The sequence below is a fragment of the Canis lupus genome, chromosome 20 (genome assembly GCF_003254725.2).
Source record: "Canis lupus dingo isolate Sandy chromosome 20, ASM325472v2, whole genome shotgun sequence".
NCBI classification, from domain to species: Eukaryota; Metazoa; Chordata; class Mammalia; order Carnivora; family Canidae; genus Canis; species Canis lupus.
Genome location: NC_064262.1, coordinates 44,993,571 through 45,012,861, shown reverse-complemented (window position 1 = coordinate 45,012,861; position 19,291 = coordinate 44,993,571). Strand labels below are relative to the sequence as shown.

General features: G+C 56.9%; 1 protein-coding gene across 1 annotated transcript; it reads right to left on the bottom strand.

Annotated features, from left to right (window-relative positions):
* Positions 1–4,844: 4,844 nt before the first annotated feature.
* JUND (JunD proto-oncogene, AP-1 transcription factor subunit) lies at positions 4,845–6,764 on the bottom strand. The gene has a single exon (XM_025458065.3). The coding sequence runs from the start codon at positions 6,598–6,600 to the stop codon at positions 5,557–5,559; it is 1,044 nt and encodes a 347-aa protein (XP_025313850.1). The 5' UTR covers positions 6,601–6,764; the 3' UTR covers positions 4,845–5,556.
* Positions 6,765–19,291: the final 12,527 nt, after the last annotated feature.

Here is a 19,291-nt window from a genome sequence, read left to right as displayed (position 1 = left end):
TGCCTATGTGTCTGCCTCTCTCTGTGTCTCTCATGGATAAATAAATAAAATCTTAAAAAAAAAAAAATAGAAGGCAGACCCAGTGTTGGGGGCAAGACCTAGATCAGACTAAGGGTCTTGGTGGTTGCTACATACTGCCTGCCTGTCCTGAATAGAAAACTAGGGCTCTGAGCAGAGGGGGCCTCAAATTCTTCCCCTACATGTCTCAAGGCAAACTCAGTCTCACATACCTTGGGCATTTGTTGAACACCTAACTTTTTGTTTTTGTTTTTAAGATTTTATTTTTAAGGGCGCCTGGGTGGCTCAGTCGATTCAGCGTCTGCTTTCAGCTCAGGTCATTATCCCAGGGTCCTGGATCAAGTTCCCCATCAGGCTCCCTGCTCCACAGAGAGCCTGCCTCTCCCCCTCTGCCTCTGCCTCTGCCTCCGTCTCCTCCCTCTCTCTCTCTCATGAATAAATAAAATCTTTAAAAAATATATTTTAAGTAATCTCTACACCCAACAACCCCGAGATCCAGTCACATGCTCCACCAAGTGAGCCCTCCAGGTGCCTCTGAGGAACACCTAACTTTGCCTAGCGACACGGCTCAAATAATTTGGGGGTGTGAAACTGCTAGGAAGGAATCAAAGAGGGGGTGGATGGGCTGAGTCCTGCAGGAGGCGCAGGAGGCGAAGGAGTAATCTTAGGAGAGCTGGGGGAAGGGCACCACATGGCCCAAGGTGGGAACAGGATGGGCATGATTAGGGAACACGGGGGCTGAGGTGGTTGGAGGCAGGAGAAGAGGGCCAGGAGGTGGAATACTGAATTGGGAGGAACTCAGGAGTATGAGAGTTTGGGTTTTATCAGGAAGGCTCCGGGGAGCCTCGAGAGGGTCTAGAGCAAAGGAGGCACAGCTCTTATACTCTGGTTCACATCCTAAAAGGCCAGGTGGGTATCTGTGTCTGGCTCTGAGGATGGGCCATCCTTAGAACAGAGCTGGGCCCAAGGTCCCTTGGGATCCCCATATGGGCCTGGCAAAAGTGGGTATTGACTCTGAGCCACAGTCCTAAAGGCGAAAGTGAGGCCACCGTCCCCATCCACCTCCTGGGGCTGGGCTGATGCCTGGGCTGAATCACTGCTGGCCAGGCTGGGGCTGACACACACCTTGGCCTCAGCTCAGCAGGGTCCTGCCAAAGCCACACAGCCTGGCCCAGCAGCCTCAGCCTGGCTTCTCTGGGGAGCCACTGGGAGGCACCAGAGCAAGAGGCAAACAGGGACACCCAGCCCCACTCAGCAGAGGTCCCCTCTTCTTCTCCACGCTGTTGGTGTAGCTTCGGGCAAAACCGGGGACATGGCAGTTGGACAGGATCTATGTCCTTTGTTTCAGCAATGACAAGGACAGCTCCCATCCAGGCTTTCAGTGAGCTAAACACAAATCCAGTGGTCAGGGCAATAATGGTGGAAGCACAAAGCTCTGTGGGAACGCAAGAAGGCCCCAGCCCCGCTTGGGGGTTGTTGGGGGCCAGGAGGGCAACCGCAGCTGAGTTTGAGCAAAGGTCATTTGGGTAGCTGAGGGAAGAAGTGTTATCAGACTTGAAGCTGTGCAAAGGCCCTGAGGCCATAAATTAAGGAAACAGAGTTTTGATAGGGAGGTGCCTGGAAAGACATTGATCTTTCTGGGGCCAGATGCACTCAAGGACTTTTTTTCAGGAAGGTTTCAAGTAGGGAATCAGATCTGTGTTTTCCCAAAAGCCCCCGTGTCACATCCTTGTGAGAAGATAAGGCCTCCACTTAGACCCAAGGCTCCTGGGAGGCAGGCAACGGTCCAGGGTTCTAGCCACTACTCTGCCATTTAGCAGGAGTGGGATACAATACGATATATTTGGTCTTTGTCCCTGGTTCCTGGCACTCAGCTCCTAAAACTCTTGGAATCTTTGAGAGGGATGTTCCTTTCTTTTTTAAAATATTTATTTATTTATTTGTTTGTTTATTTGAGAGAGTGTGCGAGAGGGCAACTGGGAGGGGCAGAGAGAGAGGGTGAGAATAATCTCAAGCAAACTCTGAGCTAAGTGTGGATCCCAATGTGGGGCTGGATCTGAGGATTCTGAGATCATGACCTGAGCCGAAATCCAGTTGGATACCTAATCCACTGTGCCAGCCAGGTGCTCTGTAAGTATCTTTTGTATGTTAGTAAGATGCATGGTGGCTGGGGACCAGGATGGTGGCTGGTCCCCAGAAAAGCGGAGCCATTAGAGGGTTGGAGGTTTGTCCCACCTCCCAGAGAGGACAGGGGCTGGAGATTGAACTAATTACCACAGGCCAATGATTCAACCAATCATGCCTGTGGAATGAAACCACTGGGGTTAGGACAACTGGATGGCTCAGCAGTAGAACGTCTGCCTTTGGCTCAGGACCTGATCTTGGAGTCCCAGGATCGAGTCCCACATCAGGCTCCCTGCAGGGAACCTGCTTCTCCCTCTGCCTATGTCTCTACCTCTCTCTCAGTCTCTCATGAATAAATAAAATCTTTGAAAGAAGAAAAGAAAAGAAAAGAAAAGAAAAGAAAAGAAAAGGAAAGAAAAGAAAAGAAAAGGAAAGAAAAGAAGAAAAGAAAAGAAAAGAAAACCACCGGGGTTCAGAGAGCTTCCGGCTTGGTGAATATATGGAGGTGCTGAGAGGGTGGTGCACCCAGATGGGGCATGGAAGCTCCAGGCCCTTCTCTGTACCTTTCCCCATGCATCTCTTCCACCTGGCTGCTCCTGAGTGGTATCCTTTATAATAAACCAGTAATAGTAAATAAAGCACTTTTCTAAGCTCTGTGAGCTCTTCCAGCAATTTATCAAAACTGGAGTGGAGGGATCCCTGGGTGGCGCAGCGGTTTGGTGCCTGCCTTTGGCCCAGGGCGCGATCCTGGAGACCCGGGATCGAATCCCACGTCAGGCTCCCGGTGCATGGAGCCTGCTTCTCCCTCTGCCTGTGTCTCTGCCTCTCTCTCTCTCTGTAACTATCATAAATAAATAAAAATTAAAAAAAAATAAAAATATTAAAAAAAAAAAAAAAAAAAAACTGGAGTGGAGTGTGGAAACCCTTGGTTGAGGGCTTGTTGTTCAGAACCTGAGATTTCCGAATGGCATCTGAGTGGCAATGGTGTGGTGGGACTAAACCCTTCACCTGTAGGGTCTGCACAAGCACAAACTCCAGGTAGTGTCAGAACTGAATTGTAGGACACCTGGTTGGTGTCTAGAAAATTGAACTGGTTGGCATGGGGACCCCCCCCCCCCTCCGCCGCAACACACTTGGCATTGGGATTATGAGTAAAACAGTTCGGGGGAATTGCACGGATCTCCCAACGTCCTGGGCCTCCCCTTCTCTATACATTGGGGGTGCACAGGGAGCACAAGTATCATTATTATCCATCCACCAAACTGATACGGGAGCTGTTACCTGGACATGAACATACCCATTTCCAAAGCACAGAAGGTAGAGGGGGCAGGGGAAGAGGACTTGGTTGAGGCTATACAGCGGCAGACTGGCACCCAAGTTGGGACTCGGTCTCCTGAAGACTGAAGCTCTGCTCCCCCATACTGTGGTTCTTGGTCTCCTGTGTCAAGACACCCCCACTTCAGCTTGGGCCTCTCACTGCTGGGTCCCCTTCAGAAACATCTGCCTGAAGGCGGTGAGGTCACATGGCTAAAAACCAAACCCCAAAGCAGTTCTTGAAGCCTTGAACAGTAGGCAGCCAGGGTGATCAGAAGAGGAAACAGGTAGGTGGTGAGGCCCCACCTTTTCAATGGCAGAGGGACTACGGGTACACGCTGCTCCTTCTTTGCATCCCTGCTTCCCCATCTGTAAAACAGGCACAATTCACCCACCTTTCCAGGTAGGACTGGTATACTGCTGGTGCTCCACACATGCCCACCAGCTGGACTTGCCCTGTGTCCTTGGCCACCAATGCCTAAGTCCCTTCTGGGCCCAAGTGAGGCAGAAGCCCAAGGCCCGGAGTCTTTTGCTCAACAACAGCAAGGGCCAGAGTAGGCAGGGGAAGAAGGCAGCCTGGCCATCCAGCTGGAAGTGAGAGGCCTAAGGTCCAAATGTCCCTGCAAACTCCTAAAAATTTCAGGCTGTGAGACCTTCAATCACTCAACCTCTCTGAACATTAGTTTCCTTAAAATGGGAGACTAGGCTGTTGGAGAGGAAGAGGTCTTCGGGGAGTACTTGGAAAATCTGGATTCCAAGTCTGTGCCCTAAAAGGAAGGTCCCACAGAATGTAGACACACCTCCAGTCCTGGAGGCAGACTGCCTAAGTCGGATCCAACCTGGGCCACCTTCCTTCTGGTCCTGAGGCTCAGCATCCCCCATTCGCCAGCCAATAGTAAAAGCTTACACTGAGCACCGACTGTGAGCACCTGTAAGCCAAGCACTGCTCTGTGAACAAAGTGTTAATCCTCCAACTTTATGGGGCAAGCTTACAACTGTTCTGCCCATTTTACAGACAGGGTAACGGAGGCCCAGAGGTTCAAATTTCTGCCTTTTCCTACCTGCCTCGGATTGTCCTCTTTGCATCTTCTAGCCTCTCTTCCCCCAAGGTGACACCCGGGGGCTCGCTACTTCCAAACGCCAGTTGGAGATCCTAATGTCCCCCACCTAACCTGGACATTAGTCGGCCCCAGGCCCAGGAGCGCCTAGATGGCGCTCGCCGCGCGCCAGATGTGCGAGGCCCCTCCCGTACGCCCGCTCTCCTCCTCTAGCAGGGGCGGAGAGAGGAGGGGGAAGGAGGCAGGGGAGGGGGGAGGGGGAGCGTGCGAGCCAGGCCCTGCCCAGCCCATCAGGCCCCGGCGGGGGAAGAAGGAGGCAGAGAGCCGAGCTGGCGTAACGAGACTTTACTGAAAACAGAAAACCGGGCGAACCAAGGATTACAAACAGGAATGTGGACTCGTAGCAAAACAAAACAAAACAACAGAACAAAAAGGGCGGGAGGAGGGATGTCGGAAGGACGGAAGGGAGGGAGCAAGAGCAAGGAAAGGGAAGGGAGTTCTTTTTTTTTTTTCTTCTTCCCATTTCTTTAAAAAACCAACACAAGAAAAAACACACACACACAACCAACGTTTGTTCCCAAGTAGAAACATAAATAGGGCAGAATCGAACACTCTGTTCTTCTCTCTTCCAAAGGCAAAAAAAAAAAAAAAAGTAAAAGGAAAGGCAGGGCTTGAGGCTGCGCCCCCTCGGAGTCCCCTTCGGCGGCGGTGTGTACAAAGGGGCGGCCGGGGCGCGCGGGTTTGTGCAACACTGGGTGGCCGCGCTCGGGGAACAGAGGCAGCGCGAGGGCGGGGGGGTCATGCGCTTGCCCCCCCAGGAGCAGGGGGTCCAGCTTGTCGAGTCTGAGGCGCCCTCTCCGAGTCCTGGGCACCCCCGGGGGGGGGGTCCTCCGGGACCGCGCCCTCTCGGAATCCTGGCACCCCGGGGGTGAGGGGGGGTGTCCCCGGGGCCGCGCCCTCTCCGAGTCCGGGGCGCCCACGCCCCCCCCACGCGAGCCCGCCTCCCGGGGAGGGGGGCCGCGCATGCGCCCCGCGCGCGGGCTCAGTACGCGGACACCTGGTGCTGGGGCAGCAGCTGGCAGCCGCTGTTGACGTGGCTGAGGACCTTCTGCTTGAGCTGCGCCACCTGCTCGCGCAGCAGGCTCGCTGTGGACGCCAGCTCCGTGTTCTGGCTCTTGAGCGTCTTCACTTTCTCCTCGAGGCGCGAGATGCGCTCCAGCTTGCGCTTGCGGCACTTAGAGGCAGCGATGCGGTTGCGCAGCCGCTTGCGCTCCGCCTTAATGCGCTCCTGCGTGTCCATGTCGATGGGCGACAACGGCGGGCTCTCGCCGAAGCTTGGCACGTCGGGCACCGTCTGCGGCTCATCCTTGAGCGCGGTCAGGCGGGGCGGCCCCAGCGCGCCTGGGGGCGGTGGCGGAGGGAAGGGCACAGGCTCCGCGGCGAAGGCGACCGTCGCAGCACCCCCCGAACCCCCGGTGCCGCCCGCGTAGCTGCTCAGGTTCGCGTAGACGGGCGCCTCGGGCGTGGCTGCCGCTGGGGCCAGTTCGCCAGGAGGCGCGGCGCCCGCAGCCGTGCCCGAGGGTCCTCCGGCGGCCGCGGCTGCCGAGGCCGCGCCCGTGCCCAGCTGGTTCTGCTTGTGCAAGTCTTCCAGGGCCTTGACGAAGCCCTCGGCAAACTCCTGCTCCTCGCTGGCCGCCACCTTGGGGTAGAGGAACTGAGTGCTCGTCGGCGTGGTGGTGACCAGCCCGTTGGACTGGATGATTAGGCGCTCGAGCTCGGGCGAGGCGAGCTTGAGCAGCCCCAGGTCGGGCGAGGAGAGTAGGCCGTCGGGGGGCGCCGTGCCTGGGGCGCCGTCGGTGCGCAGGGGGGCCGGGGGCGGCGCGGCCGCGGGCTTGAGCGCCGCCGCCACCTGCTCGCTCAGGCTCAGCGTCAGCGCGTCTTTCTTCATCATGCTGCCAGTCGCCGCCGTCGGGGGCGCCCCGGGAAACAGGCGACCCGGGGACGCGAAGCTACCACCGCCGCCACTGCTACTGACGCCGCCGCCCAGGCCGCTCAGCGCCTCATCGCCGTAGAAGGGTGTTTCCATCCTCCGCCTCCCCCGCCGCGCCGGCCCGGGGGGAGGGGGGGAGTGGCCGCGGCCGCCCGGGGGGCCTGCGCCCCCCCGTCCGCTCGGCCCTGCGCCCGCCCCGGCCGAGGCCGCTGCGCCCGGCCCTCCGCTGGCGGCGGCTCCTGCGCCGCGCAGTTCGCGCGCCCTCTTATAGCCTCGGCCCAGTGCGATGAGCTCACTGCCCCCGCTCGCCATTGGGTGTGGGTGACGTCGCTCATTTGCATGGTGGGGCGGGGCCAAACCACCGACGCCCCCCTGGCGCCGTTGCCCCGGTGACGCGCGGTAAACCGCACAACAGCGCGCTGCCTTGTGGGTTGACGTCATGGAGGCGGGCCCCACTCCTGGACCCGGTTACCCCGCCCCGGGAGCGCAGTGTACGACCAATGCCCCCAGCGCTGCCTCCCGCCAAGGCACGTCCCGGGTGGCGTGATGAGCCCGGCCACCAGCCTCCTGCCCGTCCCAAAGCCCCGCCCCGTATCCGCGCGTGGGGCCCCGGCTGGGCGGGGGTGGGGGCGGTGCCGGCCTCCGGGGACCGGCGGGGGATGGGGCCCGGATGGATAAATAACTCCCTGGCACCTCCCGCTCCACTACGTCTACAAGTGCCTTCCTCAGCGCACCTCTGCCCTGGCTCCGCACGGGCTGGGGGCAGAAAACTTTAGGGAGCTAGCTGTTCCCGGTGGATCCCTGGGCGTTTGGGCCAGATCGGCCTCTGTCTCACCCCTACCCCCGAATCTCCGGTGGTGTGTTTGCCCCAGAAAGACGAGGGAGGGAAAAGGAAAACTGCCAGAAGTTGCTGGAAGCGCTTTGATCCTGATACTTTTCACTGAGGATTCTGAAAGTATGGAGTCTGGCTTCCTGACCTACAGATGGGAAACTGAGGCTCGGCAAGGTGTGACCAGGCCAGACCTCTTATCCACCTGGTAGAACCCTGGCCTCTTGCTCCTGGGCAGCCGCCTATATTTTTACTCTGCATCTGCCAGGGTGTGCTGTGGGTCCTGAGGTGAAGGTGGTTGCCTGTAGGTCCCCACAGTTTCCTCCTTAGCAGCCCTCCCCTTCCTGGTTGTTAGGCAGGAATCCTAGCTGGTAATTGTTACCTACTTAATACTGTTTTGTCAGTGCTCCAAGGGCCTCCCTAAAGGCTGGCTGGAGATGGACTATGAGGGAGGAGGAAGGGAACAACCTGTCCCAATGCTCCCTAGGGATTCTTGGGACATCTGGGTCTAGCTGACAGCCCCTTCACATGACCCCTCCATGGCTCCCACCACACTCAGAATGGAGCCAGTTTCTCAGCCAGATGGTGGAGGCTAAGGCCCCTTCTTCCACTGACCCCCATCTAACCTTTCACCTTCTCTGAGCCTTGGCTTCTGGGCCCACTGATGCCTCAGGGTCTTTGCATATGCTATGTCCTCTGTGTGATGCTCCCTTCCCCAGTGCAAACTTGGGGTTAGAGGCCCCTCCCACTCACCTTATTTCCATTATAGCCTGGGAAGCATTCAGAATGACTGGGTGGACCCAAAGATCCTGGAGGGCAGGGACCTTGTCTATCCTGAACTTGCTGGGTCTCCAGCATCCTGTACAGCACTTGACTTGGCATAAACAAGAACACTGCGTGGCCTGGTTGCAGTGGCAGTTTCTGGCCTAGGTTTGTCTGACTTGCCTGTGGGCATGAATGTTCCCAGCCCCCAACCCCCCTCTTCTACTTCCCAGCCTCACCTGGCCCTGCCCCTAACTGGGCTGTGGAGCAAGAAGGCAATGAAGGAAACTGTCACCATGAGCAAGAGACCTGGCCTGGTGGGCAGTGACCCAGGGGTGTGAGTATGTGTCTATGTACACACAAATGTCTGTGCCTGTGTGTGTTCATGTATGGATCCCTGTACCCAGATGTGTTCACACATGAGGGTGGGGTCTATGTGCCTGTGTGGGTGGGCATGTAGATCTGTGTGCCTGTGTGTGTATACATATATGTATACTGGTGGATGTGGATGTGTCCATTTGTGTGTTTCCAGGCACGTAGGTCACTGAGTCCTCCAGACCTGCCCTCGCAAGGTGGGATGCAGCCCCCAGCCTGTTGCTAGCCTTGCCCTGGGACCCCTCTCTGGGCCTACGCAATGGGGCTCGATCGGAGCAGATGGGGCCATGCATCTCCCCAGGGCAGGACATGAGTGGGTGGCCTAAGGAGCCTCCGCCCTGACCTTGGGCCTTCACCTTGACAAGTGGGTGAACGGTCTGGTGAACTCTGGGCAGAACCTGCCTTAGCTGAAAAACTAACCAGCAAACAGACCTTGGGATATGGAGGCACAGGGAGCCCAAGGCCCGTTACCCCTCTGAGTCTCCGTTTCCTCCTCATGAAAATGGAGTGAGTAATCTCACCCACCTCTTGGAATCTTGTGGGGTTTGTTTTATTTTATTTTATTTTTTAATTAAGTAAACTCTAACTCCATTATGGGGCTAGAACGCACAGCCCTGAGATCAAGAGTCATATGCTCTACTCACTGAGCCGGCCAGGTGCATAGAGTATTGTGATTTGTATTGGATGTGAAGAAATAGTAAGAGCTCATAATTGTTTTCTCTTACGTGTTTTACGTTATTATAATTAGGCCAACCTTAACTGTGTATGTTTGTTTGGCCAGGAGTGCCCTTCCTTATCCTCCAGGCAAAATTCCTACTCATTCTTCAAAACCCAGTGTCTCCTCCTCCAAGGAGCCTACCCTAACTATCCGGCCTAGAGGTCCCCTAAGTAGCCCCTCCCCCCCATGCCGGGCTGAGCCTGCCCACTGTCTTTGTTGGCCTCTATCTCTCCTAGTTGCGGGAGGGGAGGAAGAGAGGACCTGTCTTAGCCCCTAAAGTATGGGGAGCTGCCCTGAGCAGACTCTGCCGGCAACACTTTTCAAGGCCTGGCTCATTTGGTCCCCACTGCTGTGTACTTGCTCTTCCCTCTGATCCAACACCTTTTCCTGCCCTCTCCTTCCTCCTAGCCAAGGAGCCGTCTGGGACACCCCAGTCCTGCTCTATCATTTGGATCAACCCTATCCCCACCTCGCCAGGCAAGTTGAGGGAGCCCTAAATCCACCAACCAGTCACAGGCAGTGAATTAGGGATAACTCCCATTCTGTCATTCATTCATTCCTTGTACACAGGGACACCTGGGTGGCTCAGGCACCCTTTGCCTTTGGTTCAGGGTGTGATCCTGGAGTCCCAGGATTGAGTCCCACATCGGGCTTCCTCCATGGAGCCTGCTTCTCTCTCTGCCTGTGTCTCTGCCTCTCTTTCTCTCTCTGTGTCGCTCATGAATAAATAAAATATTTTTTAAAAATTCCCTGTCCACTGACTGAGCACCTATTATGAGCCAAGTGATGGGGACACACATGGATGTCACAAACACCATCACTCTCCCAGCACACGATCTGAAGGAGGAATCTAACACAACTTCAAGGAGAATGTGCCCCCTCCACGGATGGAGGTATGTCTTAGTGTTGGGTAATCAGGAGCTAATGCTGAATGAAGGAGGAGCTGGAGCAAATCGAACATCCTAGACAGTGGGACATCTACAGTGGGACATCTCCGACAATGGGCAGTGCAAAAGCCCTGGGGCAAGACACCAGCTGGCCACATTGATGGAGAGAGCAGGTGGGGCTGGATTGGGTGAGCCAGGGGAAGCCAGGGGGAGAGAAGGAAGGCAAGGGTGCAGGGCTTCCATGGGAGACTGGGTGGTATTTGTCCCGAGTAGTGGAAGTGGCCCAGGGAGACGGGATTGAGGGAGAAGTCAGCAACAGGGCTCAGCCTAGATTTTCGCCCTTACTCTCCCAGCAGCTCCACAAGTCTCAGGACATTAACTCACTTCCCACAGCAGCGTCCAGGGAGGGCGTGCGGCCCGCCGGGGTCCACACAGCCCAGGCCCCGTCTGAAAATTCAGCCAGTCCCCAGTAGTACCCTCGGTGGGGAAGGGAAGCTGAAACTAACCCTCCACCCCTTTCCCAGCGAGGAGGGTTCCAGTCTCCACCGCTCTGGGGCCTCTCAAGAGCCAGGAGATTATTACCCTTCTTGTTTAACTTTTTTTTTTTTTAATTTTTATTTATGATAGTCACAGAGAGAGAGAGAAAGGCAGAGACACAGGCAGAGGGAGAAGCAGGCTCCATGCACCGGGAGCCCGACGTGGGATTCGATCCCGGGTCTCCAGGATCGCGCCCTGGGCCAAAGGCAGGCGCCAAACCGCTGCGCCACCCAGGGATCCCTACCCTTCTTGTTTAAAACAACCTGCAACTCGGTTTCATGTTTGGTCTTTACTTGAAGACCCAGGGAACTCCAAGCTAGTGGATGAAACGGAAAGCCCCAAAGAAAGAATAAAGGAGTTAAGCAGGAAGCAGAAAGGGGTGAGGCGGATGGAACCTCTCAAGGGGAGGTAGGCGGGGGGCTGCGCGCAGGACGCCGCGGGGCTCGGTAGGGCTTCTGGGGAATGTCCTGCGGCGCCTGGGTCCCCGGGCTGGGGGGGGGCGGGGCTTGAAGGGGCCGTCCCCGGGTGGCGGGACCCCGCAGGGGGCCGGGGGAGGGGCGCCGGCGGGGGGCTGGGGGGCGCGTCTGGCCTCCGCGCATTCCTAGGGATCAGGTTACCGGCCGAGGCGGCGGCCCCTCCCCTCCCGCCGCTCCCCTCCAGCCCCGCTTCCGCCCTCGCCGGGAGCAGGAACCACAGCCACCTCCCCCGTCCAGTGCAGGTGCTCGGCGGGCCGCAGGGAGGGGACCCACACCCCGTCCTCCGGGCGGGCACTGGCGTTTTCCAGTCTCCCAAGACCATTTTACGGACGAGGAAACGCGTCGTCAGCTCCCTTCAGCAGCTGATGCAGCCAGACCGACGGAGCCTGCTTTACGACCGGTGGCCCTGTTGACTGCACCCGGAGGCTGCAGTGTCCCCAGCTTCCCGCAGGCCCGGAAGAGCCGCGCAGCCCAGAGTTCCTTGATTGACCGTCCAGAGTGAGCCCGGAAGGGCGCCCGAGCAAGGAGAAAACAACTCACACCACGTTCCCCCACCCCCGGCCGGGCCAGAGCCCTGCCCTTGCCCCATGTAATGTGCATCTGCTGTATACCCAGGCCCAGGTTAGGCCCTTTCCTAGGCGGACTTGGGGAAACCTGAAGGTTGGGGGTGGGAGGGTGGTGAGTTCACTAAATTAAGTTCAGAAGCTGATTTGCTTTGCTTTTGTTTTTCTTTTGGCCAACCTCCAGCACCATCATTCAGCCATTCCATCACCCTCTGTGGAGCACCTACTGTGTTGTGTGCAGGGCCTCTGTGGTAGGCCAGGGTTTTCCACCATCCCTCATCACCTCCTCAGTTGATGCTCCCCTATGGGCCAGGAAATACCCACCACAATGAAGAAGTCCGCTTTAGGCTGATGTCACAATTTCTCCTTTAGGTCGACCCCCTTTTCTGTTTTTACTTAAGTAAATATATTTCAAAAGGGAAACTTAATGTCACCACCAAGAATGGAAAACCAGTTTATCTTGCCATAAATAGAAAGAAATTGAAAAAACGATGAAATGAGAGCAAAACCCAGGAATTCCTTCCTCGGGGACACTCTGGGCCAGGCCCAGAGCGGGAATGTCTAAATATCCAGAAAGCGTTAAAAGCAGGGAAGCCCCAAGCCAAGCCAAAGAAGGGTGCAGGAGAGGCCACGGGAATCCACTTTGTGGTTTTGTTTCTGAGGGCCCCAGCACACAGTAGGTGCTCAATAATGTGCCAAGCCTTGGCAGTGAGCACCTACTATGCGTGGGGTTTACCTGCATCCACCAGCATCCTTTCAGGGCCTTCGAGTTTATAGACCCATTTCCAGGGTCACAAATGAAGGTGGTGGTGGTGGCAGGTAGCAGGGACCCCACAGGGCCTCTCTGGGGAGACTTCAGTTTGGTTCAGATAAATGGAAGCTCCCCGCTTCCGCCTCAAGACCTTGGGGCTGTCCCCACCCTCAGTCCTGTGGCTCCTGACAGGCTTCTGCAATGAACTATGGGCCCCTGACGTCCTGCTCAGGCTGCCCAGGGATTGGGGGGGGAGGGGGGCGGAATGTGTACATCAATGAATATGAATTAAATAAGTAAATGAATTAATGAGTGGATGGTGTAATGGATGATTTGACTATGTAATAAATGGATGAGTGAATTAATGGAGAGGATGCATCCATGTGATCAAAATGGGAAACCCACTCCCCACATTTTTCCTTAATATCCCCACACCAGCACTGCAAGGAGGGACATCTGTTCACATTTTTCAGAGGGACAAACTGAGGTTCTGAGCAAAGCGTGGCTCCCTGCCCCCCATTTTCAGAGGGCAGATTGGAATACAGGCAGCCTGCTCTCTGTGAGCTGCAGGACAGGGGGGCGAGTAAGAGAGCGGGGGCCCAGTGGGGGAGTAGATGGAATGGGGGCCAGGCAGGCAGCAGACAGCAGGGAAGCGGTGGTGGCTGGGCCTCCAGGGCGGGAGGAGTAGCCAGAGTCCCAGTTGATTAGGAAAGGTTCCAAGGAAAGAGTAGGTTTGGGGGGCCTCCCAGCACTCACGGAGACACACACCAGCCCTGCGTCTCGCGGGCGTGGGGAGGCAGAGACACCCCTCCCAACACTCAGAACCTGAGGCCACCACCGTGTACTCCCTCGCTCGCCGCTTCCCCCCTTCCCCGCCACCGCCTCTCCTCGGGAGGAAGTGGTGAGGGTGCGGGGGAGGGCCCCCCATTCTCACTTCCCCTGGGGCAGGGCGGGGCCTACAGGGTCCCCTCCCCCGCCGCGATAGGGGGGCGACGGGAGTGGGGGCTGGGAGCCCCAAGAGCCAGGGCTCGGCCCGGGGCGCTGCGGCCCCTCGTTGGGTGACCTCTCTAAGTTCTCTGGGTTTCGATGGTTCTCATCTGAAAAATGGGGGGAAGAAACTGGACCTTGAAACAATGGATTGCTGGGGGAGAGGACCCCGCCCCACCCCCGAGGAGACAAGCCGGACAAGGACACTCCCAGGCCCGGAGGGGTCACGGCCGGGCCGGAGGGAGAGAGGTCGCTGTAAACACGACTTGGACCGGGGCGGGAGGCGCATTCCAGGCGGAGCGAACGGCGCCGGCGAAGGCCTGGAGGCTGCTCGGGACCTCCCGCCTCGCGGGGCGGCCGGGCCTGCCCGGGACCTGCAGCTCGCCGTCCCCCCCAGCCTGGCCCCTCCTCTGGCGGGGGTGGGGGAAGGATCTGGAGCCTCCGCGCGGCCCGCAGCAGCCGCAGAGTTAACCCGGCGCGGCGGCCCGGCCGGTGGCGAGGGGGGCGGGTGGCGTCAGCGCCGACGTCAAGGCGAGGCGGGGCCGTGTAGACTCTGGCGCCGGGCCGGTGCCCCACGCCGCGCTAGAAGCCGTGGGTGTGGTGGTAGGCAGGGTCCGCCCTCCAGCTGCCCCCGCGCGGCGCAGAGAGGGGAAACTGAGGCACGGAGAGGCGAGAGGCCTCGCAGACGGCTCCGGGTTCCTGTCCCTCTGCCCCAGGCCGCTCCGGCCCCCACCGTCGCCCTTTCCCCATGGCTCACTTTCGCTGGTGACTAGGGTCACCCGGCTGCGACTGCGACCAACCGGTCTTTTGTGTTTTGTTTTGTATTCCGGCACGTAGACAAATCCCTGCAACATCGCCCAGTTAAGTGCCAGACATCCCAGAGCTGTGCCCTGCCCTGGCAAGCCAGCCCACCTTCGTGGGCCTCAGTTTCCTCAACCGGGCAATGAAGGAAAGCTGACCTTGGGCTGCGGGGGTCACCGCCTGGCCTTTGGGAAGGGGTGGGGTGGGAGGCGGTTCCCATGCCGAGGGGCGTGGTGGAGGGGAGACAACCAAGAGGTGAGAGGTACGAGTGGGAGGACACCGGCGAGGCGGGATTCGAATCCACGGCTGGCTCCTCCCCCCCCCCCCCCCGCTTTTGTCCTCCTTCACCTCTGCCCCCACTCGTCCTTCCCCCTCCTAACCCCTCCTGTCTCTCGGATTCCCCTCGCCCTCCCTTCCCCCCACCGGCCCAGCTCCGCGCCCCTGCGGGGCCGCTAATTAAATGCAGAGCTGGGGGGAGGGGGCGGCTCGCGGTTAACCCCTTCCCGCCCGGCCCTGGAGGGCTTCCCGGAGCCAAGGAGCGGAAGCGCCAAAGCCGCTCAACTCCTCTCCGCCCCTGACTTGAGGCCCCAAGACAAGCCCATTTGATGGACGGGTAGGTAGAGGTTAAGGGGCCAGGCCCAAGGTTCTAGGCAAGCCCGGATTAATCGCCTCCAGATAGGAGGGCCAGAGCCTAGAAATAGCTGTGAGCGAAGGGAGATTGGGGTGGGGGCGGGGGGCGGGGGAGAGAAAGGCGGCTGGAGACAGAGGAAGAGAGAGCAGGGAATGAGGGAAGGAAAGTTCGGTGGAGCAAGAGAGAAACAGCCAGAGACCAGAGAGAGTGAGATAAACGAGTTAAGGGACACCCGCTGGAGAGGGCAAGAGACAGCAGGGAGACAAGAAGAGAGAGAGACATGAAAGTATTTTCAATGGGATTCTCAATCCTTGGCTGGGGACTAGAACTAACTAGACTCTGGTCTCCTTGGACACAGAAAAGGTGACCCCATACATAACTACGAGGGACACAGAGTGACAGTGTCCCAGGGCAGCACAGTTGGAACGGTGGGTGAACACCAAGGTGGCCCTGAACACCGTGAGCACGTGGGTCAGGTGGAGAGGACCCAGACCCAGCCGGTCCACTGCCTGGCTCCCCCTTCCCTCCCCACGTGGTCCTCTGCCATGGTGGGCCTGGGGAAACTGAAGATCTGAGAGGCACCCAACATTCTCAGGGTGGGAACAACTGAAAACAATAGGTAATAGAATGTCAAGCAGTGACAGGGGCTATGAGGGACTCTCTGGCAAATGTGTAGAGGGTCAGTGACAGATAAAGGGGCACCATGAGGGGGTGCCAGGGAAGGTTGAGTTCTTGAAAGCTGGAACAGCACAAACCAAGGCCCTGGGGTAGGAATGTATGGTATGCAGGTGGAAATTCAAAGAGGAGGCCTGGAGTGGGGTGAGGAGAGGGGAGATGGGGAGAAGGTAAAGTAGGACGGTCACAGGGGCACCCAGGTCACCAGCAGCTGGGGTGGGGGGTAGGTGGAGTCCTTGCCAGCCCGGAAGGACCCCGTGACCACCCTCCCTGATGTTCCAGAGGATGCAGTGGAGTCTCGGGAGCATAAGGGCTGCCTAGAGTCCCAGGGACCTATCTTCTGTCCTTTGTGGGTGCCACCCAGGCCTCCCCTTGCCCTCTGTGGCTCCCTGCTCTGGTCTGTTACCCCCTAGCTCTGCCGCTCCTATGGCTCAGATTCCCAGAACTTGCCCATGGTGTTCCCTCGCCTGCAGTACCTGCCTGCAGTCATTCCCCGGCCCCCTCCCAAACAGAGCTCAAAGACCCTCCCTATGCTGGCTCTCCTACCTCCTGGGCCCCTCTCCCCACCTCTGCGAAGAGGGCATGGAGGCTCAGGAGACAGGGCTGAGGGGAATGGGGGAAGGTGGACAGTGTGGTCCTTGAGCCTGGGTAAAAATCGCTGCCCCCTCTGCCCCTGCCCCCTTAGAGGAGGCATGACGGTGGCTGCAGTGACGCGGGATGTGCCAGGAGGAGCATCCGGCAGGGCCTGCGTTGTCATGGTGACGCTGACTCAGAGGCAGAGGCAGGTAGCAGCATCTAGTACCAGCCAGCCCGCCCCTGTGCTCCTGGCACCCTGCCCAACCCCCACCCTTCAGCCTCCGCTCTGGGGACCTCTCCTGAAACTGGAGAAGGGTGGGTGAGACCCCAGGGCAGCTGGATAAATTCCTCCACCCACCCCCACCCAATCACCTGCTGGAAGGTGGGAGATGCTATTTTATCACACTAACCTGATTCAGGACACCCATCTTCCCATTCTTCTGTTTATAAGGCCATCCATCCACCCACCCACCCACTCATCTGTCCATCCCTCTGTTTACCCATCCGCCCATTATTCATGGAGCACCTACTGTGAGTCCACATTGCTCTCAGCACAGGACAGTTGTCCCTTGCTCCAGGAGTAAGGGGATCCTTCTTTGATGCAGGTGAGGGGATGCAGGTGAGGACAAGGCCTCTGTGACCCCTTGGGCCCAGGCCTTGAGAAGTTGAGGGCCCTTCTCTACCTCCTGCTCACAGTCTCTGTCCTCTACCATTATCTGTGTCACTGTCTCTCTGTCTCAGAGTACAGTCCAGACCCTTCCCCAGCCCTGACCCAGGCCCTAAAGCCACTGTGTATCCCCCTTCCTTTTTTCCCCCTCACTTGTCTACTCCAGCCACATCTGCCTCTGTTTTTCCTCCAACACACCAGCTCATTCCCACCTCAGGGCCTTTGCATATACTGTTCTCCCTTTCTGGAAAAATCTGAAGTTCTTTACCTGGCATTTGTCTTGTTTATTTCTTGATCTCCTTATTATCTGTCTCTACCCCCATCTTCAGAGCATAAAGACCTAAGAGATGGCCCGTGGTTCCTTTGGTGGCCCATCTACCTATCTCTGCCTTCATTTTACCCACTGTGAAATGAGCAAATGGGAATGGTGTTCCCGATAAGACCTTACACAGGGGGTTGGGGGGAGAGATTAAGCCCTTAGAACTGTGCCTGGCACAGAGTAAGTGCTCAGCAAACACTTTCTTGGAAATAGTCCAGATGTCCATGAGCTGATGAAGGATAAACAAAAAATGGTCTGGCTGTACAATGGAATATTGCTCAGCCATAAAAAGGAACAAAGCTCTGACACATACTACACCATGGATGAACCTTGGAAACATCATGCTCAGTGAGAGAAGCCAGACATGAAAGGAGGCCACCTGTTGCAGGATCCTATCTATCTATCTATCTATCTATCTATCTATCTATCTATCTATCATTTATTTATTTTTTTGTAGGATCCCATTTATATGAAATGTCTAGAAGAGGCCAATCCATAGAAACAGAAAGCAGATCAGTCGTTGCTCGGGCTGAAGGACAGGGTGGAGGGTGACTGCTGATGGGGACAGAGTTTCTTTTTGGGGTGGTCAAAATGTTCTGGAACTAAACAGAGGTGTTGGGGCACCTGGCTGGCTCAGTGGTCGAGCGTCTGCCTTCAGCTCAGGGCGTGATCCTGGAGTCCCAGGATCGAGTCCCGCATCAGGCTCCCTGCATGGAGCCTGCTTCTCCCTCTGCCTGTGTCTCTGCCTCTCTCTCTGTGTCTCTCATGAATAAATAAATAAAATCTTAAAAAAAAAAAAAAAACTAAAAACCAAGAAAAAAATAAAAATAAACAAAAAACCCCAGAGGTGCTGGTTTCACAATACTGTGAGGTATTAAATGGCACTGAATTGTTCACTTTTAAATAGTTAATTCTGTGTTAGTGAATCTTACCTCAATAATAATTTTAAAAAGAACATTGGGTAAAAATTAAGGGAATATAAATAAAATGTGTACTTTAGTTAATAATGATTAGCCTATGGGATCCCTGGGTGGCGCAGCGGTTTGGCGCCTGCCTTTGGCCCAGGGCGCGATCCTGGAGATCCGGGATCGAATCCCACGTCAGGCTCCCGGTGCATGGAGCCTGCTTCTCCCTCTGTCTGTGTCTCTGCCTCTCTCTCTGTGTGTGTGACTATCATAAATAAATAAAAAATTAAAAAAAAAAATAATGATTAGCCTACTGCATCTTCAAGATGCCCAGCACGCACCTGCCCCCAGGCCTTCGCACCTGCTGTTCCATTTCGCTTGTCGCTTGGAGGCTTCAGGTAAGGGAGAAGCTGGATCAGACCCGGGCTGAGCCGCAGTCTGACTTCATTTGCCCCACCGCCCATTCCCCTCCTCTAATCACAGGAAAGGTCAAGGTGTTTGGTGGTTAGGGATGATGTTGAGGACATTTGGGTGCCTTGGAGGGTCAGTCTGCACCCTCTGGGGGAAGGAAAAGGATCCACAAGCTAGTGGGGTTCTGCAGCAAGTGGGCCAGGAGACACAAAAGATTTCCATCCAGCTGGGGGCCCTGTTCTGTTTCCAGCCACCTCATGAACACAAACAGCAAGAGGAATTTTTTTTAATTTTTAAGGAAAATTGCTGAGTAATGAAGATCTCCCTGGACAGCATCACTATGCCCCAGTCTCCCTTTCCAGGAACTGAGTCTTCTTGGGGTTTTGGAATAGACAGCCTTTCCAGAAGGTTCTGGGGAAACCGTGTCTGAGTCTCTCCATGGTGACAGGGAGGGAGGGAAAGAGGGAGGCCACCTCACCAATCATCCACACGCACTTGGGCATTTGGGGACACCCCTCCAGCCTTGCTTGCCAGGGATGCTCAACATGCTAGAGGGACACAGTGTGGAGGGACAGGCTCCGGGGGGTGCTTACAGGGACAGTTTTCAAAGGAACAGAGAAGGGAATGAGGGAGGGGAAGACGCAGGAGAACGCACTAAGTATTTTTAGGCACTGAATGCAGCCCTTAAATATTTCCACGGCCACTCCCGAGGGTGAGCAGGGTGACTATTTCAGTGCCTGGTTCCAGTGGAGGCGGGGCGGGCAAGGGTGAGTCACCACTGGGTGGCTGGACCCAGACTGGGAGGGGGGCTCTGAGGGCAGGACCGGGGGCCTTCAAGGTGACCGCTCACCAGCCAGGGCCAGGCATCAGTACTGGCCTCTGGGGCATGGAGGACAGTGGCCTGGCCACTTACCACG